Source organism: Pipra filicauda, unplaced genomic scaffold (genome assembly GCF_003945595.2).
Source record: "Pipra filicauda isolate LSUMZ 115617 unplaced genomic scaffold, ASM394559v2 scaffold3_size10097308_pilon, whole genome shotgun sequence".
Classification (NCBI taxonomy): Eukaryota; Metazoa; Chordata; class Aves; order Passeriformes; family Pipridae; genus Pipra; species Pipra filicauda.
The window spans coordinates 3,727,884-3,747,001 of NW_024104532.1; the positions used below are offsets into that span (position 1 = coordinate 3,727,884).

The following is a 19,118-nucleotide window of genomic DNA, read 5'->3' on the forward strand; positions in this document are numbered from 1 at the left end:
TGGAAGTACAATGAGGGCAGCAGGAGAGGTGAGAGGTGGACCTCTCCCCTGTGGAGCCTCCCACCACCGATCCAAGGAAAGGGAGGAAAGTTTTTCAGCGCAGCAGGAGCCGTGATCCACACAGAAGGAATCTGCTTCACTTCTGGAAAGAGCCACTTGGAAATACTTCACATTCCTGAGTGGGGCTTCTCAGTTGCTTATCCCATTTGCTTACAAACTTGCAGCATTACATGGAAAAAGTTGGAGGGACCCTTTGGCCAAGCGCGCAGATCATGCAAATGGCACGAAGGGAAGGGGACAACCGCAGCGAGAGGGCAGGGCATCGCTTTCAGATTTTATCCAAAGAAAGTCAGACCCATTCCCCACACTTTAGGTCTCAGATTTATGACACAACAGCTTTGTTTCCCCAGAAACAAAACTTCCCCAGTAACCTATTTCCACCCAGCAGCCCTGGACGCTAACATTAGACACTTCAGCACTTCAACAGCCGAAGAACCTGTGGCTCTTTGAATACAAGGGTGGGCACTGCATCAGCCTTTCTGAGCTTCACACACTGCTGGGGTGCTCTCTAAACAAATCCTCCTTGTCCTGTGTCCTCCTTGTCCTAAGTCTCTGCTTCAAGTTTTAGCCTTTTTTCTTACTCTTTCTCAGCAAACAAACAGGCAGCCTCCTCCCATGTCACGAGCCATAGAGAAAATACAACCACTTACTCCAGCAAGCTGTATTTTACCTTGTCCTCCAACTCCCAGGAGGCACTCTCTGGTCTCCAGGACCCCAAGCTTAAGAGGGAAAATAATTATTCTCTCTTGAGAGAGCCCAAAGCTTCTCAAAAGACTTTTTCAGACGAGCTCTCTTGGCTCCACTTGCCATTTCAGCTCTAATCAACCACCTTCCAGAAATACAACCATCCAAAGCTGATATTCCTGCACTACCATCTTTTCAGCTGTACCAGACCAGAGAATATCCAACACAGGACAAATAACCCATCTTCTCCTGAGTTTGTATGAAGAAACAACAATCAGGTCAGCAAGTTCTCTACTGTGTAATAAGCTGTGCATGTGTCTATTGCTCTGCCATTTGTGATCTTCCTCCTGCCTCCTGAATCTCAATCAGTTCTTCATTGTGAAGGTCTTTGTCCCAGATTAGGTCTCGGCTCAGCTGTGAGGCACAGAAAACATGCTGTCCTACAAAGGAAGGAATTACAGTTCTCCAGGAGGCAGGAAGAAGGAGAAGGGTTCGAAAGACGCCAATGTAGATTTGAGTCAGAAATTGCCAATGACATCATGACACGACCTTCCGCTTCCTGTAACCCACACACGTCCACGGGGACAAACGGCACAACAACCCCTCACAAATGTATAACACCTTTTATTAGGTAATCTCCAGGTTACTACGCAAACATTAATTAAGCTTCTTACCTGCCTACCTCTCAGGGCTGCTAAGTATTACATCCTTCTACAGAAAACTGCCTGTGCCAAAGTCAGTCCGTGGCAAGAGCAGGATTACAACTCCCATCCCCTTTTGTCCACGAGGCTCTACTGCCCATGCTGGTCTAGTCTGCTCCAGCATTTCATCTGCCTCAACTGGATGAGCTGGTAGAATTGGAGTTGCATCTCCAGCTTAATGTCAGAACACATGAATTGTGGCATTTCTTGGCTTATGCTCCAAGATTACGGTCTACAGCACAAGAAACCCTTGTTGCACCAGGATGACACTGCTGCACGTGCGAGTTGCTAAAATGTTCATGGGCCAAGAGCCACAAGACACATCCCACACACTTTGGAGAGCTCTGGGACAAAAAGTCTCTGAAGGCACATCTGATAACAATTCTGCAGGATCAGTCTTGGGCATGCAAATGAATCCAGTGTGGACAAGTAACGTTTGTCTCTGAAACTCCCGGTGTTTTGCTTCCTCCCACACTCCTGACAGTCTGAACATGAACAGTCAGGGTGTGCTGCATGGGACGTGAACCCAGCCGAGGGGCTGAGCTGTGAGACATTCCTTCATTGGCCAAGGTATTTTCTGTAAGATTAAAGCAAGGAGGGTCCCCAGTTACCTTAATAATCCAGTCACTTTAAGTGAAGAAATTATTTGGATATTGCCTCCCACAGCTCAAGGAGCATTTGGACAATACTCTCAGGCACACGGTGGGATTGTTGGGGTGTCCTGCACAGGGCCAGGAGTTGGATTTTGATGGTCCTTGTGGGTCCCTTCCAGCTCAGGATAGTCTATGATTCTATGATTCATGATTTATGCTTTTTTGCAAAGACAGTAATTTTATTACAGATATTCTGCTGAAGTAATTAATTGGCTTGCAGGGGGCCACAGCCTTCCAATTAGCAAACTTGTCACTTCAGATAGTTTTTTTGTCCGTTACTACATTAAAAAAAAAAAAAGAAAGAAAAAAAAACACTACCAGGAACAGTCTGTTGCTTTCTACAGTGTGCTGTGGCAGATGAATTAGTGTTGAGCAGCAACATTCATACCACAAGCACCACATTCATACCCTCCTACCCCTTCCCCTGGCTGCCAATGCAAGGCAGATGAGAGTAGGTAATTACATCTTTACTCCTTAATGATGGAATACTTGGAAAACTATTATTGATCTTACAGGACATAATTCATGACCTAATTACCGTGATAAAACTGCAAGATTACCATCTTGCCAGCTATTAACGTCTAGCGCAGATCTGAGTTAATTAGAAGAGAGATAGGTGATTTCTATGCTTTTGATTTGCAACACAACAGCAGGATGAATGAGGACGGCTGCTGAAGGCAGGACGAGCCATTTCTAGCCCTCAGACTACTCTCAACCTCTTACCCAGGAAATACCAGACACATTCAACACTTTAGCTTTGTTTCTTCAGCCACTTGAGTCATTGGCTCAGTGGGACAACAGTGATGCTGTTCATTTTGCAGAGGTTCACATGTGGAACAGAGACCTCATTTTCTTTATTTGTCTTTTACAGAATTGAGGGGATTCATCATCTAGGTTCTTGGTTTGGAATCATAGAATGATAAAGATTGGAAAAAACCTTCAAGATCATTGAGTCCAACCTTCGACTGTTCACCACCTTGTCAAGTAGACCAGAGCACTGAGTGCCACATCCAGTTGCCCCTTGAACACCTCCCGGGTGACTCCACCACCTCCCTGGGCAGCCCCTTCCAGTGCCTGAAGTTTGGACTAAGTCTTCAGTCACTCTCAGTTTGGACAAATAAGAAAAAAACCCACAAAAATCAAGAAGATTCTTGATTTCCAGAGTTAAACTCCCCCTCCCCTTAATGTCAACGATGTGTTGTGTCTGAGCAAAGAAAAAACTCTCTTCCCTCACCAGCCCTTCACTGTGTTTTTCCTGAGAAGGATGTAGCCCCACCTAAGAACCAAGCTTTGATTTCCTTCATGGCTGCTCAGAGGCCTGTTAGGGTCACACAATAAACCTACAAGATGAGCTGAGTTTTCTACCCTACTCAGGGCTCATCTCCACAGGAAACCAGTCAGCAGCAAAATAGGATGTGTCTCTACAGTGTGTTACCTGTTCCATGAGCTTCCTGTGCGTCCCCTGGAACACACCACAGTGTCTTAGTTCGACTTCCTAACTGGAGTCAACTCCTGTGCACAGACACAATCTTAGTGCTCATTAGAAATGCTCACACGAGTTATGACACAGCTACTGTGATGCACACTGTCCTCCCCTTGTAGGTAATATTTGGGTTTAGTGTTATGACTGTGATCCTCGAGATGAGGGTGTAATTTTTTGGCTTTCTGCCACCCAGACAAGTCTTTAGCAGCTGAGACTATAAATGCTATGACAATGGGCTGGTCAAGGAAACACAGCTTTGAAGTTGGGCAAGAGTGACCAAACTGAGATTTCTAGTAATACCAGGAATTTAAGTTGCTACAGTCATATGAATGTAGAAGAAAGTCCAACAATGGGTAGAAGCCAGCAAGTATTAGGGGTTAGTGTGGTGCAGAGCAGACCTTCTTTTCTCACGTTGCAGCACGAGTTCAACAAACCACAGTAACCTCTTGCTTTAAATGCAGACACCAAAGAAACCTCTCACTGGTGAGAGTCAGACAGTGAATCCTGTGGGCACCACTGCTGAGGTTGGTGCTGGCCTGCCCTGCAGCAGGCTGGCCATGCACACACACCACGCACAATTACTGGCTGTAACCGTGCTGTGAGGTAACCACGAGTCCACAGCAGAGAACCTGCTGTGTCTGACAGGAGGCACCAGGCCAAGTGCTCCCAATTTCACTTTGCCATCAAAAATGTGCAGCCATCCCTGCATTCAACCTGGCTTTGGCAAGCCATATTTCCCTTTAAGGGAAATATGACACAACAGGAGAAAGAGTGATGCAGTCTCATAGTACAGCTGGCACTGGCAAAGCAGGAAAGTTCATCCCATGTAACTGCACACTCTTATTAATCATTCAGATCCTGGCTGATATTAGGAAACTTCACTCTGGGGGAGATATCTGTTGTGAGAGACTCAATACAAAGGAAACTTGAAGCTTGTAATAAAAGTTGAAGAGAATTGAACAGTTTGCACGTAAGGAATCTTCCATATCTTCTTAAGTATTTGAATCATGGGCAAACAAGGCTCAAAAATCTTTGTGAGATAATATCTCCCCTGTTATTTGCTACCACTCAGTTTAAATGGAGGCACAGAGTTCTCACACAGTTCCAGATCACGCAGAGCTCCCCTCTCATTATTCCCAGTGCTGTCACAACGCACTGCCAGTAATACCTGACTGAAAGGGAAGCACAAGAGGCTCACAACAACTTTGTACTGGGTTTCTCAGAAGAGAAAGCAATGAGTAAGAAATGGAAAAAGAAAAGTTTACTCCTGCTTCACGAAGTCACTGAACTGGGAAGCACTTTAAGTGACTTTCTGAAGTATTTCCACTGTCCTGGGGGAGCCTTTTCACAACTGCTGTGGGTGAATGTTCCCAGCAAGAGTCTGATGACTTGTAACTCATCACAAGGAGGTTTTCATACTCTCTGAGCTCTTGTGTTGGACGGTCCATGACGAATCAGGTTCCTGCAGTCATTTGTCTCAGATTCTTCCATGACACCCCCTCTAAGATTTTACTGCTTTACTGCTTGCAAACACCTTCTCCCCACACAGCTCCTGCTGGGAAAGGCAGTTACCATCTCTCTGAGGTTTTAATGAGGAACTTGTCAGCTGAGCATGCAGGAACTTAACAGCACCTCCAATATCTTTGTGGAAAATGCATCATCTAGTTAAGAAAAAAGCATGAAGAGCCCTCAGAGAATCATACAATTCTGTTGTTCAAAAAGAAATTTCTAGTCAGGGAAGTACCACATAAAGGCATGTGCATTCCTGGATCAAAATTAGGCAGATATTACTAATTCCTCCTGTAAGGCATTAACTAAAAGAAAAAAGAAAAGCAGATGAGAGAAGGAGATCTAAGAGGAGAGCAAGAAAAAGTGCTATTTTACTTGAAGCAATTTGTCCAGCTTTTCTCTGTTTTTTAAAACAAGAAATCCAAGGAAATTCAGCTCTGTGAAGTGACTGATAAGGTGGCCCCAGTATTTCACAAGCAAACACAGGGAACTGAATTCAAAGAAACAGGGAACGAGTAAGAAACCTAAGATACCATCTCGGAAGGAATGACGCAACAGGCACAAAAAATCAGCTAGAGCTTGATTACACTTCTGTCTTTAGGTTAAACATTAGTCAAGGTCAAAATTATTCCTGAAATTATATTTTTGACCCAAGACAGAGCTGCACAAAAACAATGAAAGAGCCTCATGGTTATCAGAATGGTCAATCTAAACACAGCACAGGAGCCCAACGCATTTCAGAGCCTTTTTGCTCAGCAGTGACATCTGTTGCTACCTGGACCATCATGTGAGTCTGACAGAAGTTCCACCCTTCCTAACTATCCAGGAACTGTGCATCACAGTCTAATGAGCTCACTGCTACATCAGCAGGATGATGGAGAACGTTTCCTAGAGCCCAAAACAAAGGCACCTGTGTTAAAAGATACTAAAAGTTTAGTTCATGGCAGGAGGAACATGAGAACAGGGGAAAAAATAAAATCTGATTAACTAAAATACTTGTTCTATGAGCAATTTTTAAGAGCAGGAATTATTTCCATTTTGCTCAAAGCTGTCTCTACCTGGGACAACAACTCTTCAGGCACAAAACCTGTCAACTAGGTTTCCAAGTCAGGTTCAACTGAAAGAAGAAAAAAACTCATACACGAATAAAGCCATCTGCATGTATCAGAGTCAGCTCTGACATTAAAAAAAGGAATAACTTATATTAATTAATAATAACTCATATTTTATGCAATTTACTTTTCAGAAAAGCATCTGCATAAGTATCCAGGGAAGACTGGCAGCATGTGATACCCATTTATCCATAGGGAAGGGAGAGGAAAGAAAACACCTTGTCAGAGATCCCACTGTATCTGCAATGGGACCCACACTCAGAGCCATGTGAATCCAACCAGGAGGCACCACACACTTAAACATATGGTATCACTGACGAAAAATACACAACTTTTTGAGAACCACTTTGAATCAAACAAGTACAAAGGAAAGTGCCTATTCAGGAGGAGAGGGGAAACAAGTCTCAGATGAGGACAAGAAATCAACAGCTTAAGGAGGAAGAGGGAAACTGCACTTGATGGCACTGATCACCTTGGCACTCCTGTTACCTTACACTGGGTCACCACAGCACTGATGTGATCTGTGGTCACGTGAAAAATACTCACTGTACTCACAGAACAGTCCAGCATGCAGCTAATAAAGGATCAAGCAGGTCTGGAACAGTTTTCTCTATCAGAAATATTTTAGAACCAAGTTTGCTTAGTGTATTTTAGTAAATTAAAAAACTGAATGAATGTTTGAAAATTTGGACTCAACCAAAAGGAATCCAAACCCCATCAGGCAACTAAGTGAGTTAGTGAAATTACAGGAATATTTCTCTCAGGTAACAGTAAAGCTGTAAAGATCCATATATGCACATATATACAAACAAGGGAAAATATGACTTTTACTTACATTTCAGTGGCTATGAATCCGGTGAGCTCAGACAGGAAGAGAAACAGTATGAAGAGGCAGCAGCAGACAGAGACTGGAACAGAGACAAGGAGAGGAAAAGGTTAGTTTTGTTTCACTAACAAAGACAAAAACTGTTTTCACACAGGCATATGATTCCCCTCATGGATTTGCCAACCAGACACACTTGAGAACTATGACTCTTTAGAGTCTATGACCCAGAGGAGCCATCAGAGCTGTGACTTCACCAAAATGCCAATATCCAAAATCCTGAGGGGTATCATCATTTTTGGGCTACTTTTTCCACCATGATTTCCATCTCCCCACGGCTCTTGCATTCTCCATCTCCAGCACACAATGCTGGTCTGCCAGCTCTCCCTCTTCTTTACAGAGCTGCTTGACATGACTTCTTTGGAGCCTTTGCTCCACATTTTAATTAATTAAAACCTCCAGAAAGGAAGAAAAATCAGCACCTCCTTGCTTCAAAAGCATACAGTCAGATAACACAGTGTTTTGTGGATTAGGAGACATTTTGGTTTCTTCTCAAGTTCCAAAGCTCTGTGTAAGTCATCTCACAGCCTGGTCTTGGCAGAGCTGGTACAGCAGAGACAATAATGGCAATAATGGTAATGGACTAGTGTAGCCAATGTCTGATATTTCTCTAATTTCTCCATTTGCTGATAGATTGACTCTTCAGAGAGGGAAAATTCCCAGTGAAGGAATTGTGAACCTGGACAAGTCCCACGTCTTTTCTAAGAATTTGAACCTGGAGTTCCACGGAGGGAACCCAAAGTAACTGGCATGTTACTGGTTACTCTTCATCAGGAAACTATTCAAACAATTGGGCAGTGACATTCACACAGCAGTGACAGGGTCACTGACCCACACAGAGGGGCTGGAAGGAAGTACAGCCGTAAATCCTATGGAGCAGGGATGATTGGAGTAGGCAAGGTTGTGCCAAGTGAAGGAGACAGGGCTGCAATGTGTATCTGTATTAAATAAAATACCCAAGTCCACCATGAACCACTTGCAAAAGAGTAAAGCAGGAACTGGCAGGAGCTTCCAGGGCTGTGACAACCAGAGCACAATCCGGCTCATCCCTCCATCCCAGCACAGCTGCAGTGACCGAGCACTCTGTGAAATGACCAGTTACCAGAGCCGCTAATTAGGATTGAGAAACACGTTAGAAAAACCCTGTTCCTCAACTTTATACCACATGACCTGTACATCCCAAATATCCATTCTTTCAGGAAGCTCAAGCAACAACAGGCTAGGGAATAATTTTATCACAACTGCATCAGTCCAAACTCCCTCGGTAGAGAATGTGAGAGGCACAGGAAGGAAAGAAGAGGTACTGAGGGCAAGTACTGAGACAGACCCTTGAGTGACCTCATTCCTCAGATTAGTCAGCTGATAGCTCTGAGGAAAGAGAAATGCGTTGTTTCCCCTTCCTCATCAGAAGAATTTCAAGGGTGGATTCGTTTACTGACCCTCTGTGAAGTGCAAGGCATTAAAAGAGATCCCAAAGAATCCATTAGCTAGGATGAAGGAAGAGAGAAAAAAATACAAAGACCAGTAGGAAAATTGGAAGCAAGAGGGGATATTAATTTCCAAAGAGAAACCTCAGAGGGTCACACACTTGCTTCCAAGTCTTAGCTTTCAGGGCACGGAAGATCACCACGGCTGTGACCCAGCTGAGCCCCTGGCACGGGGCACCACACAGTGTGGGGGGAGGAGAAACTTGCTGCTTGTTTGCTTAAAGCACAGCAGCAAATTCTTATGAGAACTTACACACCTACGTAAGAGCCCAAAAAAAGTGACCGAGGCACAAGAGTCGTCGATCCAGCGTTTCGTACTGTTGGTCACAGAGCAGCAGAGACATGAGATCTCTGAGCTGTGGCAGAATTCAGGGGAGAGCATTTCACATAGACAACCCTTTCTTCTCTAATCGCTTCCCATATTCCTCACTGCTTGTTACCATCCCATAAAGGCTTTCCACAGCGTCAGCTAGACCTCTCTGCTCTCAAGCACTTCCAGGCAAGCCTGGTACTACTAACTCTAAACTCTCTCCCAGAGCTTCCTCTCTCTTCCAATTTTTTAACTTTCTTCTCTGCCACTTGTATCATCAAATTATTTTCTTTTCCAGCACAGAAAGTATGTGCTGCCTGAAGTCCATCTTTCAATTCAGCTCTTGCAGGGAAGGCTTATGACAATACTTACCAAATACAGCACAGTAAAATTCCACTAACCTACATCTAAAAAATCCTGCAAGAATGCCCTGAAGCACCTGGCAGGGACTGACTTTCAAAGCTCCTCAATGCTTTTGCCAGACTTCAAACTGCACAGTCAGTTTTCAGCCCATAAAAGAGATTGCTGAGGGTGGACATGAGAGGGGAATATAAAATCACGAGGGATCTAAAGGAGACGAATGGGCAACAACCACTCACTGTCTCTTCTAGTACAGGAATGAAAGGGGAGGTTAAAAACAGGAGAAGGTTTTCTTTTACAGAACACAACTAAATTCTGAAGATTCTTCACTGTGGGTGTTGAGGACGCTTAAAAAATAAAATCTGTAAGATTTCAAAAAGGAATCACACACACCCTGAAGAAGAAATCCACTAAGGGCTACTAAACACAAAGGAACAACTTATAGCTCAGGAATTTCAGAAACCAAAAGAGCAAAGCCTGGTAAAGTGTTTAACCTGTCCCTGTGCTCTTTCTCTGGCATCTGCTGCTGACCACTCCTGGCAAGGGGACACTGGGTTGCACGACACTTGCATCAACCGTGGCTGCTCCTATGTTAAACTCTTCTTGCACACACACATTCTCAGGACAGGGGGTGTCTTTAGCATGAGACTCACGTGAAAGCCTCATGTGTTAAACTGTCTCCAGAACCAGTATTTTCCCAGATGCAGAACACCAGCTCCTCTCCTTAGTGTGGAGCTGCGGGCACAGATGATGTTCCCAGCATAAGAATTTATGCACTTCAGCTGCTTATTTCATAGTGAAGGCTTTCACTTGCTTCCATGCAAATGTGCAGTTCCACCACCCACATTTGACAACTGCATGATATTTGGAAAAGTAGATTAAAGGCTAGGATCAGACAGAATCAAACAATTCATGCATAAAGCTTCACGTAACTGCAAGAGCACTGCGACGTTCCCACAGAGCTCGAAGGACCATCTAAGACAGGTTTCTTAAATACCTAATATGTTAACACAATCAATATATCAAAGGTAGAGACAGACTGCTGTTGGCTAATCTTTAATCCCAAAAGGATGGGAAATTCTGCCAAGTTTTTCATTCCTACACTAACCTTTTTGTACATATCGCTTCTGATACATATCCCATCTATGTACATTCCTGGCTTTTTCTCCCCACCCCACAAGAAATAAAAGAAAGAAAAAGCGTTTAACACATCACACAGACTGAGAACGTGGATCCATGTCTATATTAAGGCATAAAATTATTAGCATTTATTATTCAATGGAGCAAACTGTTATGAAGTCCAAGGAACGGGTCTTGTTACAGACGCCATGTGAATCATAACTTTGATATTTCCTGATGTGTATTTAAAACTCCAGCCCCCAAACAGCACCGAGTATTTCTGGATAACATTTCCATGTGTGCATACAACATGTGCATGCAAACTATGCATCCACATGGATTGTTAAATAGCAGGATCATTCCAGCAGCTGTGTCCGACTGCTCCTGTCCAGCCAGATGCCAACTGTCAGCCAGCCAGGGCGTGTGCTGCTGCTGCTGCTTCCATACCCAAACATGGCCAAGCTGTCACCAAGTTAGTCAGATCTGTTGGAGTGGCCCTGTGTGGCACCACGGACACGCTGCATGGGGGTGGGAAAGCTGGCAAAGAACTGGTGGAATTGGTACAATGAGGGCATGACTGGCTGAGGGCACAGGAATGCTGCCTAAAAAAAGAGAATTTTATTGAGGAAAAGGAATGAGTAACTTCTATACACTTTTTCAGAGAAGTCCACAGCAGGGGATGTGTTGTTCTACAAAAACCTCTCTCCAAGTAAACTGCAGTGGATTGTTCCAGGTTACTTCATTCCTAAAAAAATGTTCGTAGCTGGAAGGGTTGCTACACAGAGCTCAAATATCTTGTATGCAGCATTCACTGCAACTTTGGAAATCACAAAACCATACCCAATAAAGCCTCAATAACCCTCCAGTTGGCTTCTGAACTTGCTTATGTTCGAGCTCACCTGCTCTCCTCCACCAAAATTCCCCAACACTTACTCTCCCTTAGCTGCTTCCTCCCTAGGAGCCCTGGCCTCTTCAGCCCTGGTGTCAGAAGCAGAGCTGCTCTTTTCCATCTCTTTCCTTCTGTAATCTGATCTCTGACTTCTTCCCTAATAAACCTCAAACTTTTTTTTTAAAAAGGCCTTTTTACCATCCAAGAACCACTGCAGAAATCCTGCAGTAAATCCATTCCTATTCCAGAAAGCCTTCAGCACCAGAAGTGATACTGAACTAAAGCTTCAGCAGAAATCAGATGGGAAGGGCCTAAAGTAATAGTTGGCTACTATAGACTATTTTATACCTCCTGTGTAAACTTGAAGGACTTAAAGAGAGCCAAAATACAGTTGCAGTCATAGTCATTTCACATATTTACTAAACCCTGAAAGTTTTTTTGAGAGGCAGAACCTTCCACTACGCTCAAGCTCCCAATGTTATTATGAGCTGACTTCCCTAAAGCATTTATCACAAAATCATGCAACCTTCCCAGGCTTCAAACTGGCCTGGCATTGGACTCTCTCATTCATGGCCTCCTACAACATGTAAGATTAATGGCTTTCAAATTACAAGCCACAGGCTTGGTCAGACAGAAAGCCCATTAGGAAAGCTGCTCACCAGATCCTCGCAGGCAAAGCCACCAGTCTGTTGGCTGCCTGTGTGGTTCAAAAGCTTCTATCTAAAGCCTGTCTAAAACCACTCTGAGGAAAAGAAGGAGAACCAGTTAGAGAAGAAAATCAAAGCCTGAGAAGCTGCAAATAACAATAGAGAGAAATAAGTCAGCTAATAATTTTAAGTAAGAGTCACAACCTTCAAGCCTTCCCACAACAGACTTATCACTTGAGCTGTTTACTGCAGATTAGAAAGCCTAACACTGGATGGCCTTTGATGGGCTTTTTTGTTTCTAAAATACTCTTTTGCAGGTGATTCATAATAAGACAAATTCTCAAAGGCAGCCCAGGTACAGTGTGGGAACTCTCAGTTTCCAAAACAGAAGGGAAGGCGGGATCACTCACAAGTTCAAAGTGTTCTTTCAAAACACTAAATCTCATAGCCCCTGAATTCGCAAACAGTTTTAGTCAAGCCCTTTGTTCACAGCTTCAGCAAACCTAAAAGGGAGTCAGGATACAATTAATTCAGCAGTCAGGAGAACACAGAAGACAAGGACTCTGACAGTAAATATTTAGGGTAATGTGTTATCTTCACAGGAGCACAGGATAGTTGAGGCTGGCAGGGACCTCTCTGGAGATCATCCCGTCCAACTCCCCTGCTCTGAGCAGATTCCTCAGGGCCAGGTCTGGTTGTTTTGAGCATCTCCAAGGACAGAGGCTCCACACCACCCTGGGCAACCTGTTCCAGTCTTCAACCACCCTTACAGCAAGGAGTTTCTTAAGGCCACAAAGGGCTTTCCTTTGTGTCCACTGATTCACTGGCCCTGACTCAGTTCTATCTGCTGTCACCAAGGGATATGACATCACTCACGTCAGCGGTGACATACAAGACTACTGACCCATCTACAAGAATGGATGAATGGAGCACAGCTCTGTGATCAAAGGAAGTGCCTGCTCAATGGAACAGGAAAGCTGCATTAGGAGTGTAATTACAGGCTTGGCAGGATCAACCTGATCGATGTTTGCCCCGCACAGCAGCTCACTGCACATAATTGTGTGAAATTGCATTACTCAGCCTCCAGCCTCCCTCAGGAGCAGGAAGGAAGGAAAAGGGGCCCAAGGCAAGAGATTTGTATCAGCCAAAGTCTATGTATTGATACACAGGAGTGAGAGTGGATCGCTATCGGTTGCCCAAGCAATTTTAATTCTCTAAAAGCACGACAAATAACAACAAAATAACATCTGTGCTCATTAGTCCCACCTATATCATCAGATTAATTCCCTGAGTACGCTGTGAGCAAAATACATGTTTCCCACATCATCTTCACCACTGGCCACTGCACATTGCCCCCCACACTGCTCCTTGTGGATCCAGAACCTGGAGTCCCTGTTTGCAGTGGTTTAGTTCCTCAAGTCTCTTCCACAAGCACAAGCCTGGGAACATCAACAGTGAGTGCAACTATTAACAGTAATTTTTCACAGTGACTGAGGGGGTGCCTGTCAGAGGCAAATAAACCTGCAGTCATCCCCATCCCAGTGTTTGGAGCAGACTCCCAGCTTCTGTTCCTGGGAAGAGACCAGCAAAAAGCTCTCTAGCTACTTCAGGAGATAGCAGAGTGGGAATTTCAACACCAGTTTTTAGGAGCTCCCTTTCATGACAATACATATTTACTGTATTTTCTTTTTGAGATTTCATTGCTCTGGTGAGACCACCCCAGAATATTGTGTACAGTTCTGGTGCCCTCAACATAAGAAGGAAATGGAACTATGGGAATAAATCCAGAGGAGGCCACAAGGTTGAGAAGGGGACTGGAGCACCACCCCTATGGAGACAGGATGAGAAAGCTGGGGCTGTTCAGCTGGAGAGGAGAAGGTTGTGTCGAGATCTCACAGCCCCTTCCAGTATCTGAAGGGGCTACAAGGAAGCTGGAGAGGGACTGTTCATCAGGAACTGGAGTGACAGGACAAGGGAGAATGGGTTCAAGCTGAAAGAGCAGAAATTTAGGTTGGATATGAGGAAGAAATTCTTCCCTGTGAGGGTGGTGAGGGGCCCTGGCACAGGTTGCCCAGAGAGGCTGTGGCTGCCCCATCCCTGAAAGTGCTCAAGGCCAGGTTGGACAGGGCTTGGAGCAACCTGGTCTGGTGGAAGGTGTCCCTGCCCATGGCAGGGGTTGAAATGAGATGGTCTTTAAGGTCCCTTGCAACCCAGGCCATTCTGTGATTCTACAATTCTGAATGCATACAAACTACTCCACTGTTTGATGGGGCAAACCTGTTTCAGCAACAAAGGACACCCTTTCCAATGTTTAATATCCCTTTAAAAAAATTTCCCAGAGACAAAGAAGCCAAACGAGTTTTAATTTTAGACCAGGAGTATGCAAGGACATCAAAAAGAAGTTACTTACTAATGGCCCCTGTGTAGGTTGGCTGTGTAAGGTCTTTTGGCACCTTCCTGTAGATGTCAAACCTGAAAGAGGAAAAGCAACAGCCATAAAACAGGTGGAACATTTCAGTATACTTCATGTCCCCACAGGGATGAATGATGCTGAAGTTTTTCCATCCCGCTTTCCAACAACATTTTTTTCAGTACGCAGGAGGATATGAGAAGGAAAAACAAAACAAAAAGCCCTTTACTTCTGTACAGTTATGTAACTGCACTCTGCTTTGGCTCCAGTTTCCAAAGCACTTCCCTCCGCCTCGCTGTCATGGATCTGTGCAATCTGAACTGCGAGAGAAGCCAGGGAAGGAGTCATGCTGGACAAGCTTATAGACCACTGTAAGGAAAAGGATACTCTGAAGACTCCTGAATAAAGATGCCTGGCAAAAAAAACAGTGAGACACAACCTATATTGCAGCTTATAGTTTGTATCCTGCAATAGACCAAAATAGACAACATCAAAGTCAGAAATCCAGGTGTTGAGACAAGAAACCATCCCTTGGACACTGGATACCCAAGAGAAATGAACCCGACAAGTTTGCTACTCCCTCAGCAAAATCCAGTTTAATATTAGATCGTTGTTTTGATTCAGTCATAGCTTTTAATATCCATATAGCTCAGCTTTGCTATTTTAAACTCCCCATGGTTAAACTTTCCCTGCCCTTATGTGTTGGCTATATTATTTCCTACCACCTTGTGTTTCTGCACGCCCAACCGCAATGCAGCTCTGACATCAGTTTTTCCATCACCCAATAAAAATTAATTAATGCATTAAAAACACCTACCCACCCTAAAGAAGGAAGTGACTGGTTCTCCCCCCAAAATAGACTTTTTTGGATATACTACAAGTGGGTGAGATCTGATGCTTTTTCCAGCCCTGGAGAGGCATGAGAAACACCAGCTCCCAAATTCCTATTCTACAGTGCACCAAGATGAAATACCCCCATGTTTAATCAGTAGCTCCTACTACACCAAATACTATACTGGGACTTTAAAACTAGATCATCTTCGTTTTCTTCATTCTTTAACTGTTGAGATAACTTGAAGGCACTCTGGATGAACAAAACAGCATTTGCCTTGCATGAGATCAGAAAGACGTGGTTGCGTTTCATTCAGGAGCTGAAGCTGGAGAAAGGAAGGGAAGAGAGGGAAAGGAGAGCAGGTATATAGTTCATCTGCCCAGCTCAAGTCCTGAATGATCTATGAACTCTCTTAACACCCTAACAACCCACTGTGATACACTTGACAGCAACATTGCTCAGGAGCTGTATGTTTTTATGACTCTACTCGCTGCCGTGTCCTAAGCAGATCAGCAATATTCCTGAACCAAACAATCCATTTACGGTTTTCCAGCTGCCCTGAGAACATCTGGAAAGTGCTGTTAGAATTCTTTCCACGCACACCAAAGCAACAGCAGCGGATGGCAAAGGAACCCAAAGTAGCTGCTGACATCATGGTCTCACAGGCAGAGGAAGCTGCTGCTCGCTCCTGCTCTCAGCCCATTAAACGCCGAGCGCTGGCGTCGTCTGGCCAAAGTCACAATAATAGATCAACAGGGCTAAAAAAGCTGAGAAAGAGACAGAGCACGTGAACACACGAGAGCTGCTGAGTGTGAGCGAACACTCAGAAATAGGAAACAGCTCTATGCTGGATTCAGTAAAAACAGCGGCGGATACTATAAAAGGAAGTTTGCTCCCACAATGAGAAATATTTACTAGTATTAAAATGATGACCCATCACAGGACTAAAAGCAAAAAGTCTAGCTTTTTAAACAGCTCTCCGGAAAGCTGATGTCATGGCAGGGTTCTCTCCTCTCAGGCTGCCATTTTGATCACATAAGGAACACCCAACACCACAAATTAACTTTTATGTGGTGTAAGTAAGCTTGGATTAGGCAAAGACACTGCAGAAAGTGTTTGGTGGCTCCCAGCCACATTTATCACCTGGCTTTAAATGTTTAAAAGGCAGTGCACTCCCTGTGCTATTCTGCTTCCCATCCCTCCTACCACATTATGTTCCCCCTCTTCTACTACCATGACACACATCTGGGCAAAGAACATCAGACAAAGCATGTCCCAGCCTGAATTTACAGTCTAGAGGCACACACAAGAAGAGTACAAAACAACACAGGAGAACTGAATAAAAGTTTGATGCTTTGTTTTCTAGATTTAACATGTTTTTAGATAAGGACAGACACTACGGAATAGCACAGAATGGACAATGTATGGAAAAGAGGCAACGAGATCAGATTGGATGTGGGGAGGAAGGAGGATGGCTCAGTTGAGGTCTTATGGAGAAAGGCAGAAGCTTGAAGGATGATTTCCAGAACCTGACTCAAGCAAAAGGGTAGGTAAGCATGGAAGGTGTATTTAAGCTTGCACAAGGATGCTGAAATGATCACAACAATCAACAAGGGAATGGAAAAAGACACATTTGGAATAAGAGACAAACACTGCTGGCTAGATTTTGCTCACATCCAAATGACTACCTGCCCAAGGTAGAAAGGACTGTGTAAGTATCCTGGCAGAACAGTCATTTGCTTGGAAAACACATGTTCTGAGTTAGGAGGATTTATACTTTTTATACTATTCAGGGTACCAGGCATCCTCTCAATAAGGCATCTGATATTGGCTACAATTTATACGATTTATTCAGTCTGCTCCTGGTTGGTGAAAACAGCAGTTGTGTTTACACATTCAGAGAAGGGAAAGGTGGAGGCTCAAAAGACTTTGAGAAGAATGATGGAGATGGCACGGCCAGGAAACAGGGCTACCTTGTTAACTCAGATTTAAACACCAACTTAGAAGAAAACGTGAAGTGCATAGCAGTTAATGACAGCTTGAAAAGTATGTTTGTGAGACACAAGAAAGGTTAAATCCTAGCAATGAGTAGAGAATGGAACCCCAAAGAAGGCTTCATTAATTACGTATAATTATAAAAATAAGTAAATCAAGCAAACTTCTCAAACAAACCTGTGAAGCCGACAAGAGTTATTGTAACAGGAGACCCTAAGCCCAAAGAAATCAGAGATTTGTGAAAGCTCCAATCAGGCCTAAGGGTTAAAAATCTGATCAACTTCTAGTCTCCGCTTGACAAACCTTTCTCTTTTTGCCGCTGGCTTCTTGCCTACCTTATAGAGCTGAAAGCAATTTCAGGAGATCACTTACACTGTCCTGGGAAGAGGAAAGAATGAGGATTAGACAGCACAGATGATTTGCAATGTATGAGGGAGGAGGCCATGGAGCTGTATGAGTGGTAAAGGGGAACAGGTTTTACTTGCCCTCAGGTCAGATGTTCCTGCAAGCACCTGCAGTAAAAATTCCAACAAGCCTCCAGGTTCCTAAGGCATTGGTCACCTGGAAGAGCATCTGTACCCTGGGAACAGAGAGGAACTTTGTGCTCTGTCTATTGCAAAAGCTGCCTTACAGATTCCTACTTCATTCAAAGCAGTGGAAGGTATTACTAACGCTGGAGGAAGACTGGATGTTCAGAGGGTTGTACCAGCCAGCTCATAGCACTGTACCACACTGTGAACACACTGTACCACAGTGTCAAAAACCACCTGGAGAGTCTTGGAGTCAGATCCTAAACGACCATGAGAAACCAGGGTGTAGATTTACAGCATGTCCTGCAGTCACTGATGAGTGAACTCTCTTAACCTGCAGCCCTGCGCAGCAGCTCATGCTGCTCTCAGCAGGGAGACATCAGTTCACGCTTACAGAGCAGGCACATGTGCATTTTCCACTGCACAATATTTATATTTAGCTTTTGGCAACTTTCTTCCTCCCTTCAGAAAGGCAAGACTCGTAAGGTGAAGCAGTATCTGTGAGTTAATCAGCTAACACCATTTCAGAGTGGAAACAACAAACCTACTGCTGGGAAAGTTTTTCCTCCAGGTCATACGTGTTCGCATAAAGGGAAGGCTGGACCTTGCAATTCCAGAATACGAGGCTAAAGATAGAACTAGGCTGTCATAAGTATAACAAAGCAATTTCCTGACACATCTAAAGTGTCTTTTCTTTCAATGGAGAGCAGGGTTGCAAACAAAGAAATGAAAAAAGGCTGTTTGGCAATGTCAGAGGTTCGCAGGAACCAACACTCATAACTAACAGGAGGGAGTGGTATGATACCTTTTCCTCAATCCAATAGCTGAAAGGACACAACAAAAAACTTTCTCACCTTCCTGACAGGAATGACAACAAACTGGTAAAAATTGTCTCTCTACATCTTTCCTGCAGGCTCCCTTCAGGTACAAGGAGGCCACAATTAGGACACCCCAAAGCCTTCTCTTCTCCAGCCTGAACAATCCCGATTCTCTCAGCCTTTCCTCACAGTAGAGGTGCTCCATCCCTCTGATCATCTTGGTGCCTCCTCTGGAATTGGTCCAACAGCTCCATGTCCCAGCTGGGTCCCCAGAGCTGGAGGCAGCTCTGCAGGGGGGTCTCACCTGAGCAGGGCAGAGGGGCAGGATCCCCTCCCCTGCTGCCCATGCTGTGGGATCAGCCCAGCACACGGGGGGTTTATGGGCTGCCATCGCACATTTGCTCTTCATGTTTGCTTTTCATTATCTCCTAGAGCCACAGGAAGCACTGAAGTGTTTAAAACCCAGAGCCAGACACAGCAGTGCTCACCTGAGCCACCATCATCACCAAGGCTGGCACTGCAGAGGCAATGGTAGGTCAAACCCAACTGAACAAGGTGAGTAGACATCATCAGCCCTGGGGTGATTCCTGAGTTTCCTTTCAAACCTCTGTGATTGACAGTGCTGGACGAGTGACA

The 19,118-nt window shown here is 44.4% G+C and overlaps 1 protein-coding gene across 1 annotated transcript in view; it reads right to left on the minus strand.

Annotated features, from left to right (window-relative positions):
• The window catches only part of ERGIC1 (endoplasmic reticulum-golgi intermediate compartment 1), a 59,189-nt gene that overhangs the window by 23,056 nt on the left and 17,015 nt on the right, over nt 1-19,118 (minus strand). The window contains exons 2-3 of the mRNA XM_027718584.2: nt 14,308-14,369; nt 7,038-7,110 (exon numbers count right to left, since the gene is read on the minus strand). Coding sequence (XP_027574385.1) covers nt 7,038-7,110; nt 14,308-14,369 — 135 coding nt within the window. The remainder of the gene's footprint in view (nt 1-7,037; nt 7,111-14,307; nt 14,370-19,118) is intronic.